The following is a 23,517-nucleotide window of genomic DNA, read 5'->3' as shown; positions in this document are numbered from 1 at the left end:
CAGACTGTAGCCTTCCCAGCCTGTTTTCTTTGATATAGAGAACTCCTTTTCAGATGTTCTTCAAAGATATGAGCAGTATAGAGCCCCTCTCCGCACGGCGGTGATCAGCTTTGCTCAGTGCAGAGCTCCCCTCCTGTGTCTGCATAGTACCTTATAGTGGAAGTGGGGATCCCCTACCTCCAGTCCAGAGCCTCTCTGCACATGGTGTCCTCTAGTGGAGGGGAGGGAGGATCTGATTTTCCTAGTAAAGAACCCTTCACCTGTCTCTGCACAGTAGCACCCTCTAGTGGAGGTGGAGATCATCTTTCCCAGAGCAGACTCCCCCTTCTGTCTCCATATGGCACCCTCTAGAGGCATTGGAGATCCACTTGCTCCAGTGCAATGCCCTTTAGAGGCAGTAGAGATCAGCTTTCTCCGGTGTGGTGCCCTTTAGAGGCAGTGGAGGTCAGCATTCCCCAGTGCGGTGCCCTTTAGAGGCAGTAGAGATCAGCTTTCCCCAGTGCGGTGCCCTTTGGAGGCAGTAGAGATCAGCTTTCTCCAGTGTGGTGCCCTTTAGAGGCAGTGGAGGTCAGCATTCCCCAGTGCGGTGCCCTTTAGAGGCAGTGGAGGTCAGCATTCCCCAGTGCGGTGCCCTTTAGAGGCAGTAGAGATCAGCTTTCCCCAGTGCGGTGCCCTTTAGAGGAAGTGGAGATCCGCTTTCGCCAATGCGGTGCCCTTTAGAGACAGTGGAGATCAGCTTTCTCCAGTGTGGTGCCCTTTAGAGGCAGTGGAGGTCAGCATTCCCCAGTGTGGTGCCCTTTAGAGGCAGTAGAGATCAGCTTTCTCCAGTGTGGTGCCCTTTAGAGGCAGTGGAGGTCAGCATTCCCCAGTGCGGTGCCCTTTAGAGGCAGTGGAGATCAGCATTCCCCAGTGCGGTGCCCTTTAGAGGCAGTAGAGATCAGTTTTCCCCAGTGCGGTGCCCTTTAGAGGCAGTAGAGATCAGCTTTCTCCAGTGTGGTGCCCTTTAGAGGCAGTGGAGGTCAGCATTCCCCAGTGCGGTGCCCTTTAGAGGCAGTGGAGATCAGCATTCCCCAGTGCGGTGCCCTTTAGAGGCAGTGGAGATCAGCATTCCCCAGTGCGGTGCCCTTTAGAGGCAGTAGAGATCAGTTTTCCCCAGTGCGGTGCCCTTTAGAGGCAGTAGAGATCAGCTTTCTCCAGTGTGGTGCCCTTTAGAGGCAGTGGAGGTCAGCATTCCCCAGTGCGGTGCCCTTTAGAGGCAGTGGAGATCAGCATTCCCCAGTGCGGTGCCCTTTAGAGGCAGTGGAGATCAGCATTCCCCAGTGCGGTGCCCTTTAGAGGCAGTAGAGATCAGTTTTCCCCAGTGCGGTGCCCTTTAGAGGCAGTAGAGATCAGCTTTCTCCAGTGTGGTGCCCTTTAGAGGCAGTGGAGGTCAGCATTCCCCAGTGCGGTGCCCTTTAGAGGCAGTGGAGATCAGCATTCCCCAGTGCGGTGCCCTTTAGAGGCAGTAGAGATCAGTTTTCCCCAGTGCGGTGCCCTTTAGAGGAAGTGGAGATCCGCTTTCGCCAATGTGGTGCCCTTTAGAGACAGTGGAGATCAGCTTTCTCCAGTGTGGTGCCCTTTAGAGGCAGTAGAGATCAGCTTTCCCCAGTGCGGTGGCCTTTAGAGGCAGTAGAGATCAGCTTTCGCCCATGCGGTGCCCTTTAGAGGCAGTAGAGATCCGCTTTCGCCCATGCAGTGCCCTTTAGAGGCAGTGGAGATCAGCTTTCTCCAGTGTGGTGCCCTTTAGAGGCAGGAGAGTTCAGCTTTCTCAAGTGCAAAGTCCCTCAGCCATCTACTGACAGCAGAAATAATTTTCCAGTGCAGGAAGATGGTCAGTTATGTTAAAGTGGTTGTGAACATGTACCCAGTGAAGTGACTGGCCTCAGGTGATACACAGAGATGAAACAAATCTTCCTACGAAAGTTGTACCCATTTACCTGCATTCTTCTCTTCTCTGTAGCTGTTCAAAATGCAAAATGTATGCAGCTTGTCTGAGCTTTCAGAAAGCAGGGGGCGGGTAGATGAAATTATACTCTGCAGAGCTCAGGACACCCCCTTCACACAGAAACAAAGCTGAGGTTGTCAATCACAGGGTGTGTCCTAGAGGCCCCTCCCCTGTCACTTTTTTTTTTTTTCTTTTATATCTCTTGGTGTCAGAAAACCTGTCAGAAGTGATTCATGCTGAGGAAGGAAACAGCAGACAGAAATGACACTTGGTGCTCTGGACTGAGACAAGTACACACTATAGAAGGAGAAGCCAGGCTCCCGTGCTGATCCAGCAGCTTCCATACATTGACGTTGAGTCGATGACGCACAACAAATACAGAGATCGGGAACTCTTTTCAGTTTTCCTTTTTGCTTGTCCTAGGTCTCTAATTCAGATGCATTGCAGTCTAAAAACAGCCAGGCAGCTTCCATTTACAGAAGGATCTTATCAATGTCAGCCTTTTGGTTTTTCTTTCTTTTTTTTGATAGGTGTGCTTTGATGTTTTTTTTTGGAACATCCTGAATATCTTATGTTGTTTAGTTCATAAAATCCCCAGATTGCGTCTGCGGTCATTTTTTTTTTTTTTTTTATGGAGGCTGATGTGTTTTCTCCTCTGTCTGCAGGATTCCGGTCCCATGGACATGAGATGTTTAGGCCAAGTTCTTCCGACTCATCTAATGGAGGAGAGATTAATACGACAGCAGCAGGAGATGGAGGAGGACCAGCGCTGGCTGGAGAAAGAGGAGAGATTTCTGGTAATCGTATATTTTTGATAAAAAGAAATAAACCACGCTAAGCACTTTTTTATGTCCTAATCAGCCATGTAATTTACTTGCTTTATTTGTAGTCAACCTGCATTGCTTTCTATGAAAACCGTCTTAAGTATATAGAGTTCCTACCGTGTTTCCCCCGAAAATAAGCCCGGGTCTTATATTACTTTTGCCAACAAATGACACAGTAGGGCTTATTTTTGGGGTAGGTCTTACCATGTAATGTGCTGTCTTCTCTCCCACTCTCTCTCCTTGCCTGAAGGGAATCCCCAGGGTGAACCTAGTTAAAATGCTTGTAAAAGCCTATAATCCACTCCATTACAATAGTATATCATGTACAATGTGTGTGTTTCTGTAATATAATTGTGGCAAATACCTTTGATATAGCACCGCTCTGCGATTCTGTGACCCGCCGGAGCCCTCTTCCCCACAATTATATTACAGAAACACACACATTGTACATTATATACTACTGTAATAGATTGGATTATAGAATTTTACAAGCATTTTAAACTAGGGCTTATTTTCAGGCTAGGGCTTATATTGCAGCCTTCCTGGAAAATAACGCTAGGTCTTATTTTCAGGGAAACGCGGTATGCCGTCCACACATGTAAGGATTTAAATAACTGTTCCTGGGATGGTCCATTCCATTGTGTTTAACCACTTGCCGACGGCAAATATATGTCGGCAGAATAGCACAGCTGGGCAAAGTAACGTACCCGTACGTTACTTTGAATTTCCCGCTGGGCGCGTCTGCCGTGAGCTCTGTGTGCCCGCGGGCCCACCGGACTCATTCGCCGCGGGGATCGTGTCACGGAGCTCAAGAACGGGGAGATGCCGATTGTAAACAGCATCTCCCCGTTCTGCCTAATGACAGGACACTGATCGCCTGCTCCCTGTCATCAGGAGCAGCGATCCGTGTCACGTCACACACAGCCCATCCCCCAGACAGTTAGAAACACCCCCCTAGGACACACTTAACCCCTCCCTGGCCCGCTAGTGGATAACCCCTTCACTGCCAGTGGCATTTTTACAGTAATCAATGCAATTTTATAGCATCGATCGGTGTATTAATGCCAATGGTCCCAAAAATGTGTCAAAAATGTCCGATGTGTCCGCCATAATGTGGCAGCCACAATAAAAATCTCTGATCACCGCCATTACTAGTTAGAAAAAAATTTTTTTTTATAAAAATGCCATAAAACTATCCCCTATTTTGTAGACGCTAAAACTTTTGCGCAAACCAATCAATAAACGCTTATTGCGATTTTTTTTTTTTTTTTTTTACCAAACATATGTAGAAGACTACGCATCGGCCTAAACTGAGGGAAAAAATTTTTTTTAGATATTTTTGGGGGATATTTATTATAGCAAAAAGTAAAAAAATAATGCGTTTTTTTTTTTTTCAAAATTGGCGGTCTTTTTTTTGTTTATAGAACAAAAAATAAAAACCGCAGAGGTGATCAAATACCACCAAAAGAAAGCTCTATTTGTGGGGGGGGGGGGGGGGGGGGAGACGTCAATTTTGTTTGGGAGCCATGTCGCACGACTGCGCAATTCTCCATCAAAGCGACGCAGTGCCGAATCACAAAAAGTGCTCTGGTCAGGAAGGGGGCAAATCCTTCCGGGGCTGAAGTGGTTAAATAGACTCAGTCCCTTGATTTTCCCTAATGGGTGGCGTTTTTTTTTTTTTTTTGTTTTAATCATGTTTAGCAATGGCAAAAACCTGCTGGCCATAGTTTGCTCTATAAAGCCTCGTACAAGCGATCGGATTTTCCACCGTGAATTGTGTGATGACAGACCTTTGGCCGAAAATCCGACACGTTTCTATGCTCCATCAGGAAATTGTTGTCAGATTTTCCACCGACAAATCTTGGATGGCAGGATTATAAATTTTCCACAGACAAATGTCTGTTGTCGGGTTTTACTATCATGTGTACACAAGTCCGTCACACAAAAGTTCAAAGTACAAACACGCAATGCTCACCAAACATGACATTAGCAGAAGGTGCTCAAAGGGTGGCACTCAAGAGCTGAAATTCCTACGTTCGTGTTTGTTGGCCGACAATTCCTTGCCATTTGTATGCAAGACCAAGTTCCTGGCCAACGCCCTTTGGGCAAAAGTCTGCTGTTTTTGTCCGCGGAAAATCCGATCGCGTGTACGAGGCTTAAGATGCCTTCCTTCTCTGCTCCCAAAGTGATTGCTGCTAGTGAAATGTGTCCTTGAAGTAAGAGGAAATCTGCCAAGTTTTAGACCGTTGGCTTGTTCTGGTAACCGTTATAAAATTTCCTTCTTTCCCTATTGATTCCTCAGTGGTCAGTGGTTACCAGGACAAACAGAGGGTGAATTTACTCAGTGGGGATACATACAGCATCCCTATCCAAAAATAAAACTGAAGTATTTTAGTTTTATTATGCCTTTCCTGGTTCCTCCCTTTCATCAACATGCTAATTGCATACCTCATTTTATACCAAGTGACATTCACTGGACCAGCTTTTAATGCACATTGTGAGAAGCTCACAGTGTGCAGTGAAATCAGAGTAAGTAATTTCAGCCCAGGAGGGGAGCCGGTACAACTGTGCAAGACTGAAGGGAAGGCTGGAAGTCAGATTTAAAGCAGATTTCCACCTATTTTTAATTTTTTTTTTTTTAAAGTCAGCAGCTACAAATACTGCAGCTGCTGACTTTTAAAATATGGACACTTACCTGTCCAGGGTGCCCACGATGTCGGCACCTGAAGCTGACCCGTCCCTTGGCTCTCGGGTAGAGGCGCGGGCCATCTTTGGTTAGGGAATCAGGAAGTGCAGCCTTGTGGCTTCACTTCCTAGTTTCCTAATGCACATGCACAACGCCACTGGTCTCTGCTGTCTTCTGGGACCCGTGTGTCTCCCAGAAGACAGCGGGGGCGTCATAGAGGGCACCGGAAGTGTCGTAGATACCTGCAGGTGGCTCGGCTATCTATGCCCTGGAAGTAGGAGCAAAATACCTGTATTTGACAGGTATCCGCTCCCTCCTCCCCCCTGAAAGGTGCCAAATGTGACACCGGAGGGGGGGGGAGGAACCGAAAAGCAGAAGTTCCATTTTTGGGTGGCTTTAAAGTTCTGCTTTAAGTACCCCCTGATCTGCCATATTTGGTTTGGTTGGGGAGGGTTAAGCGGGTACTTAGTTTTGACAGGTACCCTCTCCCACTTCTCTTGGATTGCCTAGGCCAGTGATGGCGAACCTTGGCACCCCAGATGTTTTGGAACTACATTTCCCATGATGCTCCACTACACTGCAGAGTGCATGAGCATCATGGGAAATGTAGTTCCAAAACATCTGGGGTGCCAAGGTTCGCCATCACTGGCCTAGGCGAACTAAGCAGAAGTCCCCGCCCCCCTTCCTCCTTCTCGCAGTCTTCTGGGACACGTCACAGGTCCCAGAAGACTGCGGGACCATTCATAGCGCAGCACGGCTCGTGCATGTGTAGTGGGCAGCTAACTGTGGAGCCGAACCTACAGTTAGGATGCCGGCGCCTGTACCCAAAGCCGATTGAAGAATCAGTTTTGGGTGAGGACAGCGCTGGAACCCTGGACGGGTGAGTGTCTTTTTATTAAAGGTCAGCAGCTACAGGATTTGTAGCTGCTGACTTTTAAATTTTTTATTATCCGGAGTGGACAACCGCTTTAGGAAAATGTGAATCTTTCTCTTCCCTTACACACACTTTAGGTTTAAAAAATAAATAGTTGATGTAGGATTTCACATAAAATTAATTGAAGGGTCACCTTGTGTTTTTTTCTGAGCCATTGGTTGTCGGGGTCGCATGACCCTAAAGGACAGGGGCTGTGCTTTGTCTACAATAAAACCTTGTAGCATATTTTCAGTTCAGTAAACATCCTTTTGTTATGACACATTTAAAAGGTTGTGTGACAAACTCCTGTCTAGTCCTCTGTTTTTCTTAGTTGTTTTTTTTTTTATTATCGGTTTTCTTTAACACATTGGTGACGCTAAAGGGGGCACCACAGTCATTTTAGGACTTGTGGTGTTGCCAGACCTTTTTGCATTCAGGCACATAGGAAATAATGCAAGCGGCTGCATTTGACCTGCTTTGCCTACAATGCAAATGCATCTCCGTAGGAGCTGCTACGTCTTAGCCCTTGTACACACGGTCGGAGATTCCGATGGAATGTGTCCGATTGGACCGTATTGTCGGATAATCCGACTGTGTGTGGTCTTCATTGGACTGTTTACGTCGGAATATCCGACGGACCAAGTTTTCCAACTTGTCTATAAAATTTTCCGAAAACATGCTCCGATCGGACATACTCAGATCATGTGTAGCCTACTCCGACAGACAAAGTGCCACGCATGCTCAGATCAAATTCCTAGACCAAAGCTATTGGCTACTAGCCTGAACGTAGTCCCGTCGTAATGAAATAACGTTGTCACGTTATGTACAATCTGATTTTCCGACAACTTTGTCCGACTGTGTGTATGCAACAGTGTCGGACAAAATCCAACGGATTTGGTTGTCAGAATATCCGACCGTGTGTACAAGGGCTAAAGGTGGTCATACAGGGATCGAAATTCAGCTGGTTCAGCAAGGACTCGCTGAATTTACATTCATATATGGGTATTGTGGTTATACAGAAGTCAACTGCCTTGCCGGGCTTTCCACGCTCAGTCTGCGTCGCGGGCTTTAGCCGACAGCGCTGATCTGTGTATTTTGAAGCAAGGGAAGCTTCCCCGCTATAACCACTTAAACCCCCCGGACCGTTTGGCTGGCCAAAGACCAGAGCACTTTTTGCGATTCGGCACTGCGTCGCTTTAACTGACAATTGCCCGGTCATGCGGCGGGGCTCTCAAACAAAATTGGTGTCCTTTTTTCCCCACAAATCTTTTGGTGGTATTTGATTACCTCTGTGGTTTTTATTTTTTGCGCTATAAACAAAAAAACACGACAATTTTGAAAAAAAAACGCATTATTTTTTACTTTTTTTTTTCTATAATAAATATCCCCAAAAAATATATAAAAAAACATTTTTTTTTCCTCAGTTTAGGCTGATATGTATTCTTCTTCATATTTCTGGTAATAAAAATCACAATAAGCGTATATTGATTAGTTTTCTCAAAAGTTATAGTGTCTACAAAATAGTGGATAGTTTTATGGCATTTTTATTATTATTTATTTTATTTTTTTTTACTAGTAATGGCAGCGATCAGCGTTTTGTTTTTTTTTTGTTTTTTTATTGGGACTGCGACATTACATCGGACACTTTTGGTGCGATTTCGGGACCATTCACATTTATACAGCGATCAGTGCAATTAAAAATGCATTGATTACTGTGTAAATGTGACTGGCAGTGAAGGGGTTAACCACCAGGTGGCGCTGTAGGGGTTAAGTGTGTCCTTGGGAGTGATTCTAACTATGGGGGGGAGGGGCTGTGGGTGGCACGACGCTGATCACTGCTCCCGATCACAGGGAGCTGTGATCAGTGTCATTAGGCAGAACGGTGAAATGCTCGTTTACATTAGTTCTTCCTCTCCGTGAGACTATTGCAGGTATCCCCATGGACATCGAGTCCGCGGGATCCGCGATCATACTCGCTGAGCCCCCCCGGAGGGTGGGCACGTGCCCGCAAGCCGCCTCTCAAAGGGCAACGTACACGTATGTTAATCTGCCTGTACGTGACCTTCTGCAGCAGTATATGTGTGGCGGTCAGTGAGATCACAATAACTCAGCGGGGAGGATTCCCCCATTCATTAAAAATGTGTGGATGAGGAAATTGGGTCAATTTTTTTTTTTTCATTCCATCCGCTGGTTGAACAAAAAAATAAATAAAAATCAACTCGTTCATAAACTGCTTATGGAGGTGCAGCCTTAAAACGGTCGTCCACACTACACCATAGAATTAACTGGGATTATAATGATTCGTGTTCAGCATGCTTTTTTAAATCCGACATTAACAAAAAAAAAAAAAGAAATGGATTCTCCTATAAAAATTCTTACAGTGCTTCCTGCAGCCAGACATCTCGTGACAACAATAGACTTTCTGCAGTCTGTAATGTCCTAAAACATCCACAGTGCAGTCGGTTGCCAGAAACTGTGTATAAACAGAAGATTTTCTGCAGTCTGTAATAGCAGAAAACATAAAGGGAGCAAGGGGCCCCTCTAGGAGTATCCATAGGTCCACAGTTGTAATTGCATGAATGTACGGCGCTCACCTTGTAGTGTGGATGGGAAAACACCAAATGTAGAATTTTTTATTTTATTTTTTTTTTTGGAGTAAAGCCTAGTACACACTAGTACACACTAGTACACACTATGGAAAAAAAATGTAGTCAGAGCCGCTGTACTAACAATCCAATGTTAGTACAGCCACCTCCCCTGCTGTTCTATTGTGTTCTGACGAGGGGGCAGCCCCACCCTGCAACCAGGACACTCCAGTCGTTGCTCTCCGCCATTGACTGAGAGTGCTGACCAAGAGCCAGGTTGCTGCTGCTTTTCCCAGCATGTTCGTTTGAGAGAAGCCAGTGTTCTGGCATATTCAGTCCGGCCATCATATAGAGTCCGCCCCGTACTGCGCATGCACAGCGCTTGCTCAGTACGGAGCAGAAGAAGCTTTGGAAAATCTCCAAAGGTGAACGGCGCCTGCGCCGTGAATGGAGGTGGTAGCCCCACTATCCAAACGGACATAGGGTTGGGAAAATTAGAGGGCCCCTCGCGGGCTTGCTTCGCTCGCCACGCTTCGGGCTCGGCCTCGCTGCACTCGGCTCTTTTATATTCCAACTCTATGTCCACTTGGATGGTGGGGCTAGAACCTGGACTCACGGCGCAGGCGCCGTTCATCTTCGGCTATTTTCGTAATCTGTGTGTGCTGTGTGCTGCGCATGTGCAGTACACAGTGGACACTATCCGATGGGGGACCGTATATGATAGGACACCGGCCGCACCACCTGCCATTCTGGCCAAAATGAGAATCACAATTTTTTTTTTTTGCTTAGAATAAAGATCACGATTCTCTCATGAGTCTCGTGACGTAAAATCTTTCACATTATACAAAAAAAATTTGGGCTAACTTTACTGGTTAGTATGTGTGTTTTTTCTTGTTTTAGTTTTTTTTATTCAAGTTATTTTTTCCCAAAAAAATTGCATTTGAAAGACCACTTAGCAAATAGTGTGTCATAAAATATTGCAACAACCACCATTTTATTCTCGAGGATCTCTACTAAAGAAAATGTATATAATGTTTGGGGGCTCTAAGTAATGTCTAGCAATTTCTAGCAAAAAAAAAAAAAAGATTTTAAGGCACCTTTCACATGGACAATCCTTTCAAGGTCCATCTGTCAGTTTTTTAAGCGGACCTGAATGGACACTCCATAGAGGTCTATGGAGGGACGGATGTCAGCGGTGACACGTCCGCTGACATTCCACCCGCTCCGATCCGAAAAAGTGTGACGGAGGAAAAAATCAATTTTTCTATCAGTCATCGGATCGGGTGACGACGGACTCTATGGTGTGCGGAGACTGACCTGTCATCTGCCTGCTGAGCGGGGATCGACGGAGCGATCCCCCCGCTGAGAAGAGCGGGCTCCGTACACAGACATGTCCATGTGAAGGAGCCCTAACTTGAAAACAACAACTGTCAGAAAAAGGTTCAGTGTTTAAGTGGTTAAACGTTCCTAATTTACATACAGAAGTCTATTCCTTTGATGTAAAAGACAAATTGATACAATGTTTAGACTTAACATTCCACTGATAGATTGTTTTAAAACTTGTCAGACTGTCCAGACTTGGAATTTTGACAGCACAGAGCAGGGAGAAAATTCTCTGCATACCAAAGATCAGGAAACCCTTTGTCAAGATTGCAACCGGGAAAAAAAAATCACGATAACGATTCTTGATGATTAATCGTGCAGCTCTACCATACACATGGGGCCGAATGTCGGCCGTTTTCTATTGAACCAGCCAATGTCGTCCGACATTTGGCCTGTATGTACTAGGCTTAAGGGAGGTTTATAAATTATAACCTCTTTCTTTTTTTTTTTTTTATTCCTTTCTTGTTTTTCGTCTTGGAGGTTTCCCTTCACATCCTGTGTCTTTGCCACAACAGGAAGTGACAGGAAATCTCTGGTTATCACTAGGACTAGTGTGCCTATTGGAAGATTTCCCCTCCATTCCTGTTCTGGTGACAACTCAAAATTTGGAATTTTCAGCAGAGCAAATGACTGACGGGTTCTAATCCCTCTCCACTCCAAAACGAAAAAAAAATATTTCCCTGAAAGAAGTAACACTTCAGTAAGTTTCAAGTCTATAATGACATGGAACCCCAACAATGCTCCTGGTTGCCAGAAATCATGTGAAAACTATTGGCTCTCCTCAGTCTTTAAAGGCCAAGTTCCCCTTTTGCACCATGTTACATGTTGCACCCGTGCTTAGGTTTGTAATGCCCCATCCTCACAGAGCCCCTTGTGGCAGCATGCAGCCTTTTTCTCCCCCCACAGCTGCTGTCACTTTCAAAGCTGAATCCCAGGAATTCAGCCACTTTGTAGAAAGTGCAGGCACGCTATGAGTTAAGTCCAGGGAGGTGCATGACATCCCCTGAACTTATCTCAATTTTTTATATCTGACAGGCTTATGGCTCTGCCAGAGCACACACAAAAATATGTACATTTTATTTATTTTTGGAAATATGAACTTGGCCTTTAATGACATAAAACACCAGTAGCTAGACGTCATGTGATCTTTCGGCGATTTTATGGGTCAGGAATTTCGGGAATGGCATTTTAATAATAATATTATTATACAGAATTTATATTGCGCCACCAGTTTGCACAGCTTTACAACATTAAAGCATAAGGGCAGACAGTACACTTACAATACAAATCAATACAGGAGGGGATCAGAGGGCCCTGCTCGTTAGAGTTTACTATCTAGAAGGGCGGGAACTTTAAGCATAATATATGTTGAAGAGGTTCTAAAGGCTCAAGGTTTTTTTTTTTTTTATCTTCATGCATTCTATGCATGAAGGGTTAAAAAAAAAAAAGCCTTCTCTGTGCAGCTTCCAGCACCCCCTTAATACTCACCTGGGCCCCATCCAATCCAGCGATGTGCACGAGAGCTTCGGCTCTCCATAGACTCTCCCTCCTCACTGGCTGAGACAGCACCATTGGCTCCCACTGCTGTCAATCACAGCCAGTGAACCAATGAGAAGAGAAAGTGGCCAGGGCTCGGGAGCAAGCCTGCTTAGGTGCCCCCCATAGCAAGCTATTTGCTCTGGGGACACTTGGCAGGAGGGGAGGGGTCAGGAGCGCCAGTGGGGGACCTGGGAAGAGGAAGATTGCGGTTGCTCTGTGCAAAACCATTGTATCAAGTTTGTTATTTAAAATAAAAAAAATAATAAAAAAAATACCTCTACTATCACTTTAATGCTGAGCAGCTCTGTTAATCCCTGTGTGAGCTTTTAATGACAGGTCCCTTGAAATTTCAGACTGTGTTGTATCTAACACCATTACATAGTAGGTGAGGTTGAAAAAAGACACAAGTCCATCAAGTTCAACTTATGTGTGTGATTATATGTCAGTATTACATTGTATATCCCTGTATGTTGCGGTCGTTCAGCAGCTTATCTAATAGTTTTTTTAAACTATCAATGTCCCTCGCTGACACCACCGCCTGTGGAAGGGAATTCCACATCCTTGCCTCTCTTACAGTAAAGAACCCGCTACGTAGTTTAAGGTTAAACCTCTTTTCTTCTAATTTAAATGAGTGGCCACGTCTTATTAAACTCCCGCAAAAAAGTGTTCTCTTGTGGGATCACCAGTACGGTATTTGTATATTGAAATCATATCCCCTCTCAAGCGTCTCTTCTCCAGAGAGAATAAGTTCAGTGCTCACAACCTTTCCTCATAACTAATATCCTCCAGACCCTTTATTAGCTTTGTTGCCCTTCTTTGTACTCGCTCCATTTCCAGTACATCCTTCCTGAGGACTGGTGCCCAGAACTGGACAGCATACTCCAGGTGCGGCCGGACCAGAGTCTTGTAGAGCGGGAGAATTATCATTTTATCTCTGGAGTTGATCCCCTTTTTAATGCCAATATTCTGTTTGCTTTGTTAGCTGAGCCTATCATCTACTAGGACCCCCAGGTCCTTTTCCATCCTAGATCCCCCCAGAGGTTCTCCCCCCAGTGTATAGATTGCATGCATATTTTTGCCACCCAAATGCATTATTTTACATTTTTCTACATTAAACCTCATTTGCTATGTAGTTGCTCATCCCATTCATATGTTCAGATCTTTTTGCAAGGTTTTCACATCCTGCGGAGAAGTTATTGCCCTGCTTAGCTTAGTATCATAATGAATCACCTGACATCTAAATTCCTGTAAACAACCCAAGCAGCACAGCACTGTTTTCCTCCTTTTTATATGTAAAGCTCTCCCTGATTGGATGTTTCACTACAAATCTCAAGACAGAAGCTTTTCAACTATCTTTTGTGCTCCTCTAGCCGAGGACATAATTTATGATCTGTGCACGTAGTCAAGTCATCGCTCTGCTCTCCGTCCTCCAGTTCTTCCTGTGTAATAAAGAGAAGAGAGAGGAGAAGAAAAAAAAAAAAAAAAAAAAACCTTGTGCAATGCTAAAAAGATTCAGTAATTGGCCCCACTTCCACTCTGGTGGCTGCAGCCAAGCCGCGCACACAAGAGCTTTCCTCTCGCAGGAAACTGGAATTAATGCATCGCCTTGTCTCCTGTTTACTCTCAAGACACTTCCCGGGAATCTGTGCAGAGAAATCTTAACAGCATGCAAGTGTTCAAGTGCTGCGTGGGCCGGATGGTAGGATATTGGGATTTTGTGATCTTTATTTCAGAGGTTGGATCTGCCCTCGGCGCTGCGTTCTCTACCTTCTTCCTTAACGGTTTCAGACTTGCAGGAGGGAGGGTTGTGCAAACCGTCGCTTGGCTTTTTTTTTTCTTTCCCCCTGAGAAGGTTGTTTGTTGGAAGTTGTTCTTCGTATGTTTTTTTTTTTCCTGCTAGTAACACATCTATTTATTTCTACTTGTTTCCAGAAGCCCGATGTCCGGCTCTCCCGGGGCAGCATTGAGCATGTGGATGGAAGCATACAGTGTCCGGTAAGCTTCCTTCTCTAGACTTTTAGGAAAACCTGTTTTTGGAAGTCTGAGTTTTTCCTGGGGGAACAGCTGTTTGCTGTCTGACACCGCCGGGGAGGGAGATGGTTCAAATACCTTTCCGTAAAGAAGCCTCCAGGCTAGAGATTCAAAAGCAGCTGAGTGAATGGAAGGTACCCCTACAATGGAGCAAGTGGTGGTTTGTTACCTGTCCGTGGAATAACTTTCAGGGTTTTCAGTAGTTTGCACACATTGCCATTTTCCTTTGCCAGCCGCACACACACGAACAGCCACTAAGATATAACTTATAGCTGTCTGAGACACACTGGGGTTTATTTACGAAAGACAAATCCACTTTGCACTACAAGTGCACTTGGCAGTGCAGTCGCTGTAGCTCTGAGGGGAACGTGCAAGGAAAATTAAAAACAGCATTTTTGCTTGTACGTGATTGGATGATAAAATCAGCAAAGCTTCCCCTCGTTTCAGAGCGTCCCCTCGTTTCAGAGCGTCCCCTCGTTTCAGAGCGTCCCCTCGTTTCAGAGCGTCCCCTCGTTTCAGAGCGTCCCCTCGTTTCAGAGCGTCCCCTCGTTTCAGAGCGTCCCCTCGTTTCAGAGCGTCCCCTCGTTTCAGAGCGTCCCCTCGTTTCAGAGCGTCCCCTCAGATCTGAAGCTACTGCACTTGTAGTGCAAAGTGGATTTGCCTTCAGTAAATCAACCCCACTGTCACCTAATATACAGCCTACTTATCCAGCGCTGCTTCCTCCTGTACTAACTGACAAGAAGCACACTGTAAGCTTATATGCAGCGTGTACTGACTCAGCTCTTCTTCCTCCTGTACTATCTGACAAGAAACACACTGTCCGCTTACATACTGCTTACTTATCCAGTACAGCATCCTCCTCCACTATCTGACAAGGCATACATTGCCACCTGATATACAGCCTACTTATCCAGTACTGCTTCCTCCTCCACTATCTGACCAGGCACACACTGTCTCCTTATTTACAGCTTACAGATCCAGCACTGCTTCCTCCTCCACCATTATCTGACCAGGCACGCACTGTCACCCTACATATAGTCTTCATTATCATTAGACGTTAACAACACTGACCTGTTCAAACAAAGCATTAAAGCGGAGGTCCGCCAATATTTTTTTTTTTTTTTTTTACAAATACTGCAGCTGCTGACTTTTAAAATAAGGACGCTTACCTGTCCTGGGTGCCCGCGAGGTCTGCACCCGAAGCCGCTCTATCCCTCGGCTGTCGGGTGACTTCACTTCCTGGTTCCCTACTGCAAATCCTTGACTCGCCTGCGCTATCCCACTGGTCCCCGCTGTCTTCTGGGACCTGTGTGTCTCCCAGAAGTCAGGGGGGGAGGGTTTGGGGCGCGGAGAAGGCGCTGGAAAAGGCGTAGATACCCACGGGTGGGTCGGGTATCAATGCCCGGAAGTGGGAGCAAAATACTTGTATTAGACAGGTATCTCCTCCCCCCCCCCCCCCTCCCCCCTGAAAGGTGCCAAATATGACACTGGAAGGGGGGAGGAACCAAAAAAGCGGAAGTTCAATTTTTGGGTGGAACTCCGCTTTAATATGTTTAAACCTATAATGACAGATCACAATGTAAATATCCACCCCTTTTCAGTAAAGACCAATGACGGTGCTGAAAAATCCCCAGTATGTGAGCAGTGCTTTGGCATTGGTGGCATGCCCTGTGCCAGGGAATCTTTGGGTACTGACGCTTAATAATTTGACACCCGGCCGCAAGTGTTCCCCAAAAATTGATCTGTACAAACCATATGACCTGTGCCAACAAATGGGTCACATAGAAGGCACTATGAATATTTCCATTTTACAACCAAAGGTAACATTTATGGGATTCCCATTACTTTAGGGGGGGGGGGATATGGGTCTTTAAGGTCCGCTTTATTAACCTGCTACCTGATTCCCCATTGTCACGTATTTATTGCTTGCAGAAAAACAAAATCTGTCCGTGTTGGAATGAATAACTGACCTGATTCACATCTTTGGCTCCAGTGAATTGAGAGATTTATTATCTGGGTCCCTTTTGTGGACATGTCAGTGTTCCTGTCAGTGATGGGACTACAGCTTGCAGCATGTTAGTGCAACTTTTTCTCATGGTTTTTCGCTCGTAGTGTTAGTGGTTTCTTGGGTGTTGTCTTTGCGTTTCCTTTGAACTGTGGAGGTGTCAGCTTCTGGATACTCTTCTATTAATAAACTCCGGTACATACGTTGGGTACCCTCCCACTGCTCATCTCATTGCTGCCTTTATCATATGCTTTATGAAGCACCCTGAAAGGACTACATGCCCCAGATATTCTCGTGTACCACATTTAACACGAGTACCATCTCTATAGCCCCCTTTCGAGCCCAGCCCAGGCAGGTTCTGATCCGCCTACGCTTTCACCGCCCAACATATTTCTTAGGTTGCCACCATGTTATTTTGCTGCTCTGATGGCTGCATTAGTTTCCTTTTTTTTAAGTTTGAACTAGATGGACCTGTGTCTTTTTTACATCCAAACTATGTAAGCCAGGGGTCTCAACTGGTGGCCCTCCAGCTGTTCCCAAACTACAAGTCCCATGAGGCATTGCAAGGCTGGCAGTTACAAGCATGACTCCCACAGGCAGAGGCATGATGGGACTTGTAGTTTCGTAACAGCTGGAGGGCCGCCAGTTTGACACCCCTGATGTAAGCCAAGTACAATGTCTTTAATTATGTAAAATACCTGTTGATATTACCAGTGCAGTGTCCTTGTGACAACGTCGTCTGACTTCTAAACTCTCCTCTGTAAACTGCTATTTTTCCCTGGCTCCCCTAATGTAATCGAAATGAGGAGACTGGGATGTGTTTTGTTATCCAAATTGGAAGTGCAGTCTAGGGTGACAACGTTGCTCCCTCCACAGATACAGTAGAATTGAATGTAGCCAGCCTAGGACAGGAAGTGCTTTTGAGTAACGCTAGGTTCACACTTATGCGATTTGCTGTGGCTCATGTTTTGCGCAGACACAGCGGCTGCTGTACCTGCTGGAAAACCCAGAAAAAAGGTCCCTGCAGCTTTTTCAAAACTGCAGTTGCATGAAAATCAAATGGCGGTTTTGCATCATGCAAATCCCCACACCTGCAAACGCACTGCATGTTTAGATGCATGGTGGTGTCATTAAGAATGAACGCAGCCCCGCACGTCTGTAAAGGAACAGCGCTCTTTGGCTGTGGGTGGTTCCAGCAACCACCTGCCCAATTACGGACCAAGCCTACAGGCGACAAAAGAAAACTAACGCAGCTACCACATCTAAGGGCTGGTAAGCTGCAACATATTACATTTCTTTGAGGTTTCTTAAAGTGGAAGTAAACTCCCCTATCGTTTTCAGCCAAGGAAGCTGCCATCTTTGCCTCTGTTTAATCTTCAACTGCTATGGTGCTGCACATGTGAATCGTTATGACACCAGCCATTGGATGGTTTGATAGTTTGGCTGAGAGCAAAGCCCTGGCATGCCTTTTTTTTTTTTTTTAACTGTTTAAATTGATGGGTTTACTTCCACTTTAAGCTTCAAAAGCTGTATTTGGTATTTGCAGTACACTTTGTAGCAAATTTTAATTCAATATTATTATAGGCATGTGTATAGCGTCGTCAATTTACACCGTGCCTTACTACCACCAGTCCCTATTCTCATTGAGCTTACGATCTAAAGACACCATCTCGCACACAAACATACAAATACACATACACATTCTAGGGCCAACTAACCTACCAACATATCTTTGGAATGTGGAGAGAAAGCAGAGTACCAGAGGAAACCCGTACAAACACAGGGAGGACGTGCAAACTCCATGCAGAGAGTGACCTGAATGAGATGTGAACTGGAGACACTGTTGCTACAAGGCTAAATTTTATTGTGCCATTGTGTATAAATAAGCGTTCAAACCCCTCCCCCATGTGATTTTGCACTTAGGGCCACCCTGCCTCAGTATATGTATGTGGGCCGGTCCTTAAGTGGTTAAAGATAAGTCATAAAAGCATTTGTATGCTAGCTTTACATGAGCTCTGGTTCACTCACTTCGATACAGCAGAGCAATGTGCGTCTGAACCTGTGACTGCATACGCTAAACACTGTGGCTCCATATATATCAACATTCACATAAAAAAATTAAAACCGCTCTCCATAGTGTGAATCGATTTAAAACAACTTGGTTTATTTATTTTAATTTTTTTATTTATTTCAGGTACTTGTATAGCGCCGTCAATTTACGCAGCGCTTTACATATACATTGTACATTCACATCAGTCCCTACCCTCAAGGAGCTTGCAATCTAAGGTCCCTAACTCGCATTCATACATACTAGGGACAATTTAAACAGGATCCAATTAACCTACCAGCATGTCTATTAAAAGAGTTACACTTACAATTTCCATAGCATAAGCAGACATACAAATCAAAGCGATCTCTTGTCTTTCCCAGTAGCACATTGCGGCTGGTTGGTGCATGTGCAGAGTGACGTGTGTTCCTGCCCCACCCTACATGTTTCGTCATACATGACGGCATCAGGGTTATATTGTTTAAGACTTTTAGGAATCAAGCGCGTTTTTTTTTTTTCTTTTGTTTTTGCTTCATGTCCGCCTGGCCAATCAAGATGACATAGGACTCCGGACACAGAAGAAGACAGGGAGAGGATGGAAGTGACGGGAGGGAAGTTCACATGTTGCATTGATGGAGGAGGGGGGGGGGGCACCTTTCAAGATAGGTGTGACATAATGTGCAGATATGCCATGCACAATTGCACAATATCACAGAAGTTCCAGGGGAAGCTGAAATTTTTACTTCTGCTTCAAGGGTTCCAGCTGTTAGATCTTTCTGATAGCTTTCCTGGCTCTGTACTCCCTAGACACAGAGTCTCACTCCTCCTGCTACCTTGTCCGTAATCCAAAGTAAACTAAAAGAATAATGAAAACCTATTTGTTATAGCCATAAAAGATGCCCCTGAGTCCTCCTCAATAGATTTAAAACATAGATGAGTGGTGTTATCATCCACCTAAAACTGGGGTTTTGTGTGTATTGGACCTTTTTTTAAATTTCTTTTATTTTTTGTTTTGTTTTGGCTGGAGTAGGGAATCTGTTAAAACGCCCGTCTGTTTGTTTATTCCTCACGGTCTGTCCCCCTGGAGATTCCCCTTTACTTCCTGTCTGGGAGATGCAACAGGAAATTAGATGGACATTAGATTGTAAGCTTCTTAACCCTTTGACGTTCTAAGTCTAGTACACACTACTAGTTTTTTTTTGTTTTGTTTTTTTAACTAAGTCTACCAAACGGTGGAGCAGAACGTTAAAAGGGTTAAGGGCTGATGTGAATGTACAATATATATGTAAAGTGCTACGTACATTGCTGGCGCTATTTAAAATACCTGTAATAATAAATAAATGCCCCGTTAGAGTCTGAACGCTTCCAGTGACATATGTCCAAGGTTTATTGTCACTGTTCCCTTAACAAAATTGTGTTTTTTTTTTCCTTAACTTCACTGATGATCACCAGGACCAATCGTGGGGCTGAATTTCCCAAGTGGGGGGACACAGACAACAATGAAATGGGTTTAACTCTTCCAACACCCCATCAAAAAATAAAAAATAAATTCGCTTTACATACGCTTTAAATGACAATTTCTTTTTTTTTTTTTTTTTTCTTTAGTCAACCCTGATTCAGCAATCTTCACTGTGTGACTCTTCTTGGATTCGCAAAGCTTTTCTTTAAAAAATGACCACTTTGTACTGCTCCTGCTCACTGTAGCTCCCATTTATTCCTATGGAAAAGACAGACTCCTGTTGGGTTCAAGCAGTCGCTCGGATTATAGGAATGATGGGAGTTGTGGAACAGATCCACAGTACAAAGCCCCGTTTTCATAGAAAAGGCTGTGCAGCTCCAAAATGGGGGTCACATAGCAAAGATTGATATATCGGGCCAAAGGTAGGTATAGCAGTTGGTGAGCAGCACTCTGGTTGGGGAGCAGTTTATTAAAGCAAAAACAACCAAAGTAAAGTTGTCCTTTATGATAATCGGGGTGGTGAGCTGCACAATTTCTTGGATGATTTTAAGACCCCTTTCACACTGAGGTGCTTTTCAGGCGTTTTATCGCTAAAAATGGCACCTGAAAAGTGCCTCTCGTGCCTCCGAGTGCTTTCACACTGGGGCGGCGCGCTTGCGGGATGGGAAAAAAAAGGTCCTGCAAGCAGCATCTTTGGGGCAGTTTGGGAGCGGTGTATACGCCACTCCCAAAATGCCCTACCCATTGAAATGAATGGGCAGCACTACTGAAGCGCCTGCAAAGCAACACAGGCACTTTTAACCCTTTCTTCTTTGCAGGTGACGAAAAGCGCCGATAAAGCTAGCCCGCTTTACCGCTAACACGCCCCTGCCCCAATGTGACAGTCTAATGCCCTGTACACACGGTCGGTTTTCCGACGGAAAATGTGTGATCGGAGCTTGTTGTCGGAAATTCCGACCGTGCGTGGGCTCCATCGAACTTTTTCCATCGGAATTTCCGACGCACAAAGTTTGAGAGCTAGATCTAAAATTTTCAGATAACAAAATCCATTCGTGTGTAGACAGTTCCGATGCACAAAGTTCCACGCATGCTCAGAATCAAGCAGAAGAGCCGCACTGGCTATTGAACTTTTCTCAGCTTGTCCTACGTGTTGTACGTCGTCGCCTTCTTGACGTGCGGAATTTCCGACCAACTTTGTGTGACCGTGTGTATGCAAGACAAGTTTGAGCCAACATCCGTCGGGAAAAATATGATGGATTTTGTTGTCGGACTGTCTGATCGTGTGTACGGGGCATTAAAGTAACTCCACATTCCCCTCTAGATGATCTATGTACCTTAAAAGGATTTTAATAAACTTTTTTTTTATCTGATTCCTACCTTTTTTGTTCTGAAGAATTAGCATTTTGTGCCCATGTGCAGATTGAATCTAATGGGGATGATTTTATACTTCTTATTCAGCTGTTGCAGGGCTCTAATGAGAGGAAAACTGCAGGGTCTGCATGCCTTTTAGACATGATTTCCCTTTGGGAGTATCTCACCAAAAAAAAGTTTGTTGCAGGGGATGCCCAAAATCAGATTTGTGTCTTGGCGCAGATTTCTGGGAATGTCAGTGAGCCAATTGCACAAACAGGAAATTACATTTCCGGGGGGTCGGGTTTATACACCATCTGGGTACAGAATGCCTCCAGGTTGCCATATTGCATTTCATTTTACAGAAAATTATAGCGGCTACAGATTGAAAAAGGAAAGGTCACTTTTAATAACATTCAATTATAATCTGAGTTGTGTTGAAATTGTATACGGTATAGTAGTATTTAATGTTGCTATTTTTTTTTCATCCTATGAAAGTGGAGTTACCCTTTTACTTTATGCATGATTAACAGGCGTTGGCCAGTAGTAAGGATACCAGTTATGTACAATGAAGTTATGTTGTGTGGTTTTAAAGGTATTTGTATATAGTTTGGAGGCAGTTTGTTCTGCTATTCTCAGATTCCATTGGTTCTAGCATTGGGATTTATTTCAGCCTCCATCTAAGGGCCTGTGCACACTGTGGCGTTACAATGTGCGGAAACGTATTACATGGGTTGCAAGGCACTATCATAATGCATACTAGCACCTTATGAAAGACTTCCCTTAAGATGAAGCCCTCCAGCGACACCCTGCCCCTGCTGTGGAGGCCTCTACCTTCATCCGGTCTTCCTTCCGAGTTTGCAGACTGGCCGAGCCGCCATGACGTCACTCCCACCTGTGTGCGCAGGAGCCTCGGCCGTCGCACAAAGCTCTGAAGGAACAGCATGGGTACGTTCCTTCAGGGCATATGCACCAGTGATGTCACTGGCTACTGCTGGCTAGGATATTCCCCTAAACGGTGCACGTTTAGGAGATGGTCCTTTTACCTACAAGTAAGCTTTATTATAAGCTTACCTGTAGGTAAAAATAAAAGCAGAATGGCACCACTTTTGTGTTGTGGTAAAATGCACATTGCCGCAATACAACGTGCATCCTCTGTGAATGATTACATGTACATGTGTTGGTGCAAAGCAGTGCCATTCATTCTTAATGATACCCCGACACAACTTGCCGACTGACCTGCTTTACGGTGTGCTGTGGTACTGTAGTACATTACAATCCACCTTCTTTACTGCTTGTACTAAGAGAAAACAAGCAGTCATTGCTGACCTCCTCCTGAAAATTATTCTTGCCTGGCTGTTTGTTGTCTTACTGTAACCTATGAAATGCGTGTGTACTGCTCAGGCTCGGTGGTGAGGGGTTATGTAGTGAGTGCTGACAGGGGAAGGAAACCGCTCTGCTTCCTGTAGAGCAGGGGTAGGTAACCTGGGGCCCTTCAGCTGTTGTGGAGCTACATTTCCCATGAGGCATTGCAAGGCTGGCAGTTACAATTACTCCCAGAAGCATGGTGGGACTTGTAGTTCTGCAACAGCTGGAAAGCCCCAGGTTACCTACCCCTGCTCTACAGGAAGGAGGGCAGGTCCCATCCCCCATCAGCACTCTAGTATTCACTACATACCTTCGGTAGAACCTCAAAGAACAATGGTGTAGCCCCTATAAGTTGCACATCTAGATGTCTTGGAGTGATGGATAGAGCAGCGTGACTAAGCTCTGGGGGGGGGGGGGGGGAGTGAAACGCGTTGTATGTGGCCTGGTTGGAGTCCAGGCTGAGGTTTCCCACTCTATCCATCACTCCAGGACATCTAGATGTGTGACTTATTGGGGCTACCCCATTGTTGTTTGTTGTCTTAGCCAGTGAAGTCATAGCACATGATCTGCTTCTTTGGTTTGACAAGTATTGAGGCCAAAGCGGCCAGACAATCAGCATTTTCCAAAGGTCATGCAACAGCCTATGATTTTCTTAGGCACTAGTTTCTTTTTTTTCAATTTTCTACAGCGGTAGAACGTTGTATTTGAGGAAAGGACAGGAGTCGATGACCTTAGAGTAGTGTGACTTCTCGCTCTGCGCGGTCACTTGGCGGTTGCGCACCGTTTTAGGCCTCTATAGTCGCAGAGCCTATCCCTGAAGATGGTAAAATGGAGCAAGTCACATAAAAGCTTGTTGCCTTCGGAGCATAGCGACAGACAAATATTTCCCTGCTCTCCAGATTCCATTCCTGTCCCGTGAAATCCTCGACCTCCCGATTCCCGAGACGGAGCGCGGACGAGGGAGACCTCTCTGTTGAATGCCTGTGGTTGGAAGACCATGAAAGGGAACTTTGGATGAGTCTGAGGTTTAGATTAGATGACAGCGAAAATTCCAACATGTCCCGTCCCCCCCCTCCCTCCCCTCCCCTCCCCTCGTCCCATCATAAAATACTCCAGCCACAGAGATCTTGTCACTGCCGCAGCCAAAGCAAATTTTTCTTTTATTTTTTTTTTACTGGATCGCACTTTATACTTCTTAGCGTCGAGGGTGAAGAACAGCCGCCCTCAAATATAAACACCGGATAGAATGGAGGCAGCTGGAGGGGTCACCGCACTGGTGGATAAAGCACTGCTGGGGCCGCATTTCGCTCTGTTTTTTAAAGCTTAATCCTCGTTTCTAAGGA

The 23,517-nt window shown here is 45.2% G+C and overlaps 1 protein-coding gene across 23 annotated transcripts in view; it reads left to right on the top strand.

Moving 5' to 3' along the window:
- The window catches only part of PTK2 (protein tyrosine kinase 2), a 549,666-nt gene that overhangs the window by 490,158 nt on the left and 35,991 nt on the right, over window positions 1-23,517 (top strand). For all 23 annotated transcript variants that reach the window (XM_077493396.1, XM_077493389.1, XM_077493392.1 and 20 more), the window contains 2 exons: window positions 2,650-2,781; window positions 13,847-13,909. In XM_077493396.1, coding sequence (XP_077349522.1) covers window positions 2,650-2,781; window positions 13,847-13,909 — 195 coding nt within the window. The remainder of the gene's footprint in view (window positions 1-2,649; window positions 2,782-13,846; window positions 13,910-23,517) is intronic.

This window comes from Lithobates pipiens, unplaced genomic scaffold, assembly GCF_037356315.1.
Source record: "Lithobates pipiens isolate NorthernLeopardFrog02 unplaced genomic scaffold, aLitPip1_a1.2 Scaffold_19, whole genome shotgun sequence".
NCBI lineage: Eukaryota > Metazoa > Chordata > Amphibia > Anura > Ranidae > Lithobates > Lithobates pipiens.
Note: the sequence above shows the minus strand (reverse complement) of the source record. Positions and strands in the feature narration are given on the sequence as shown.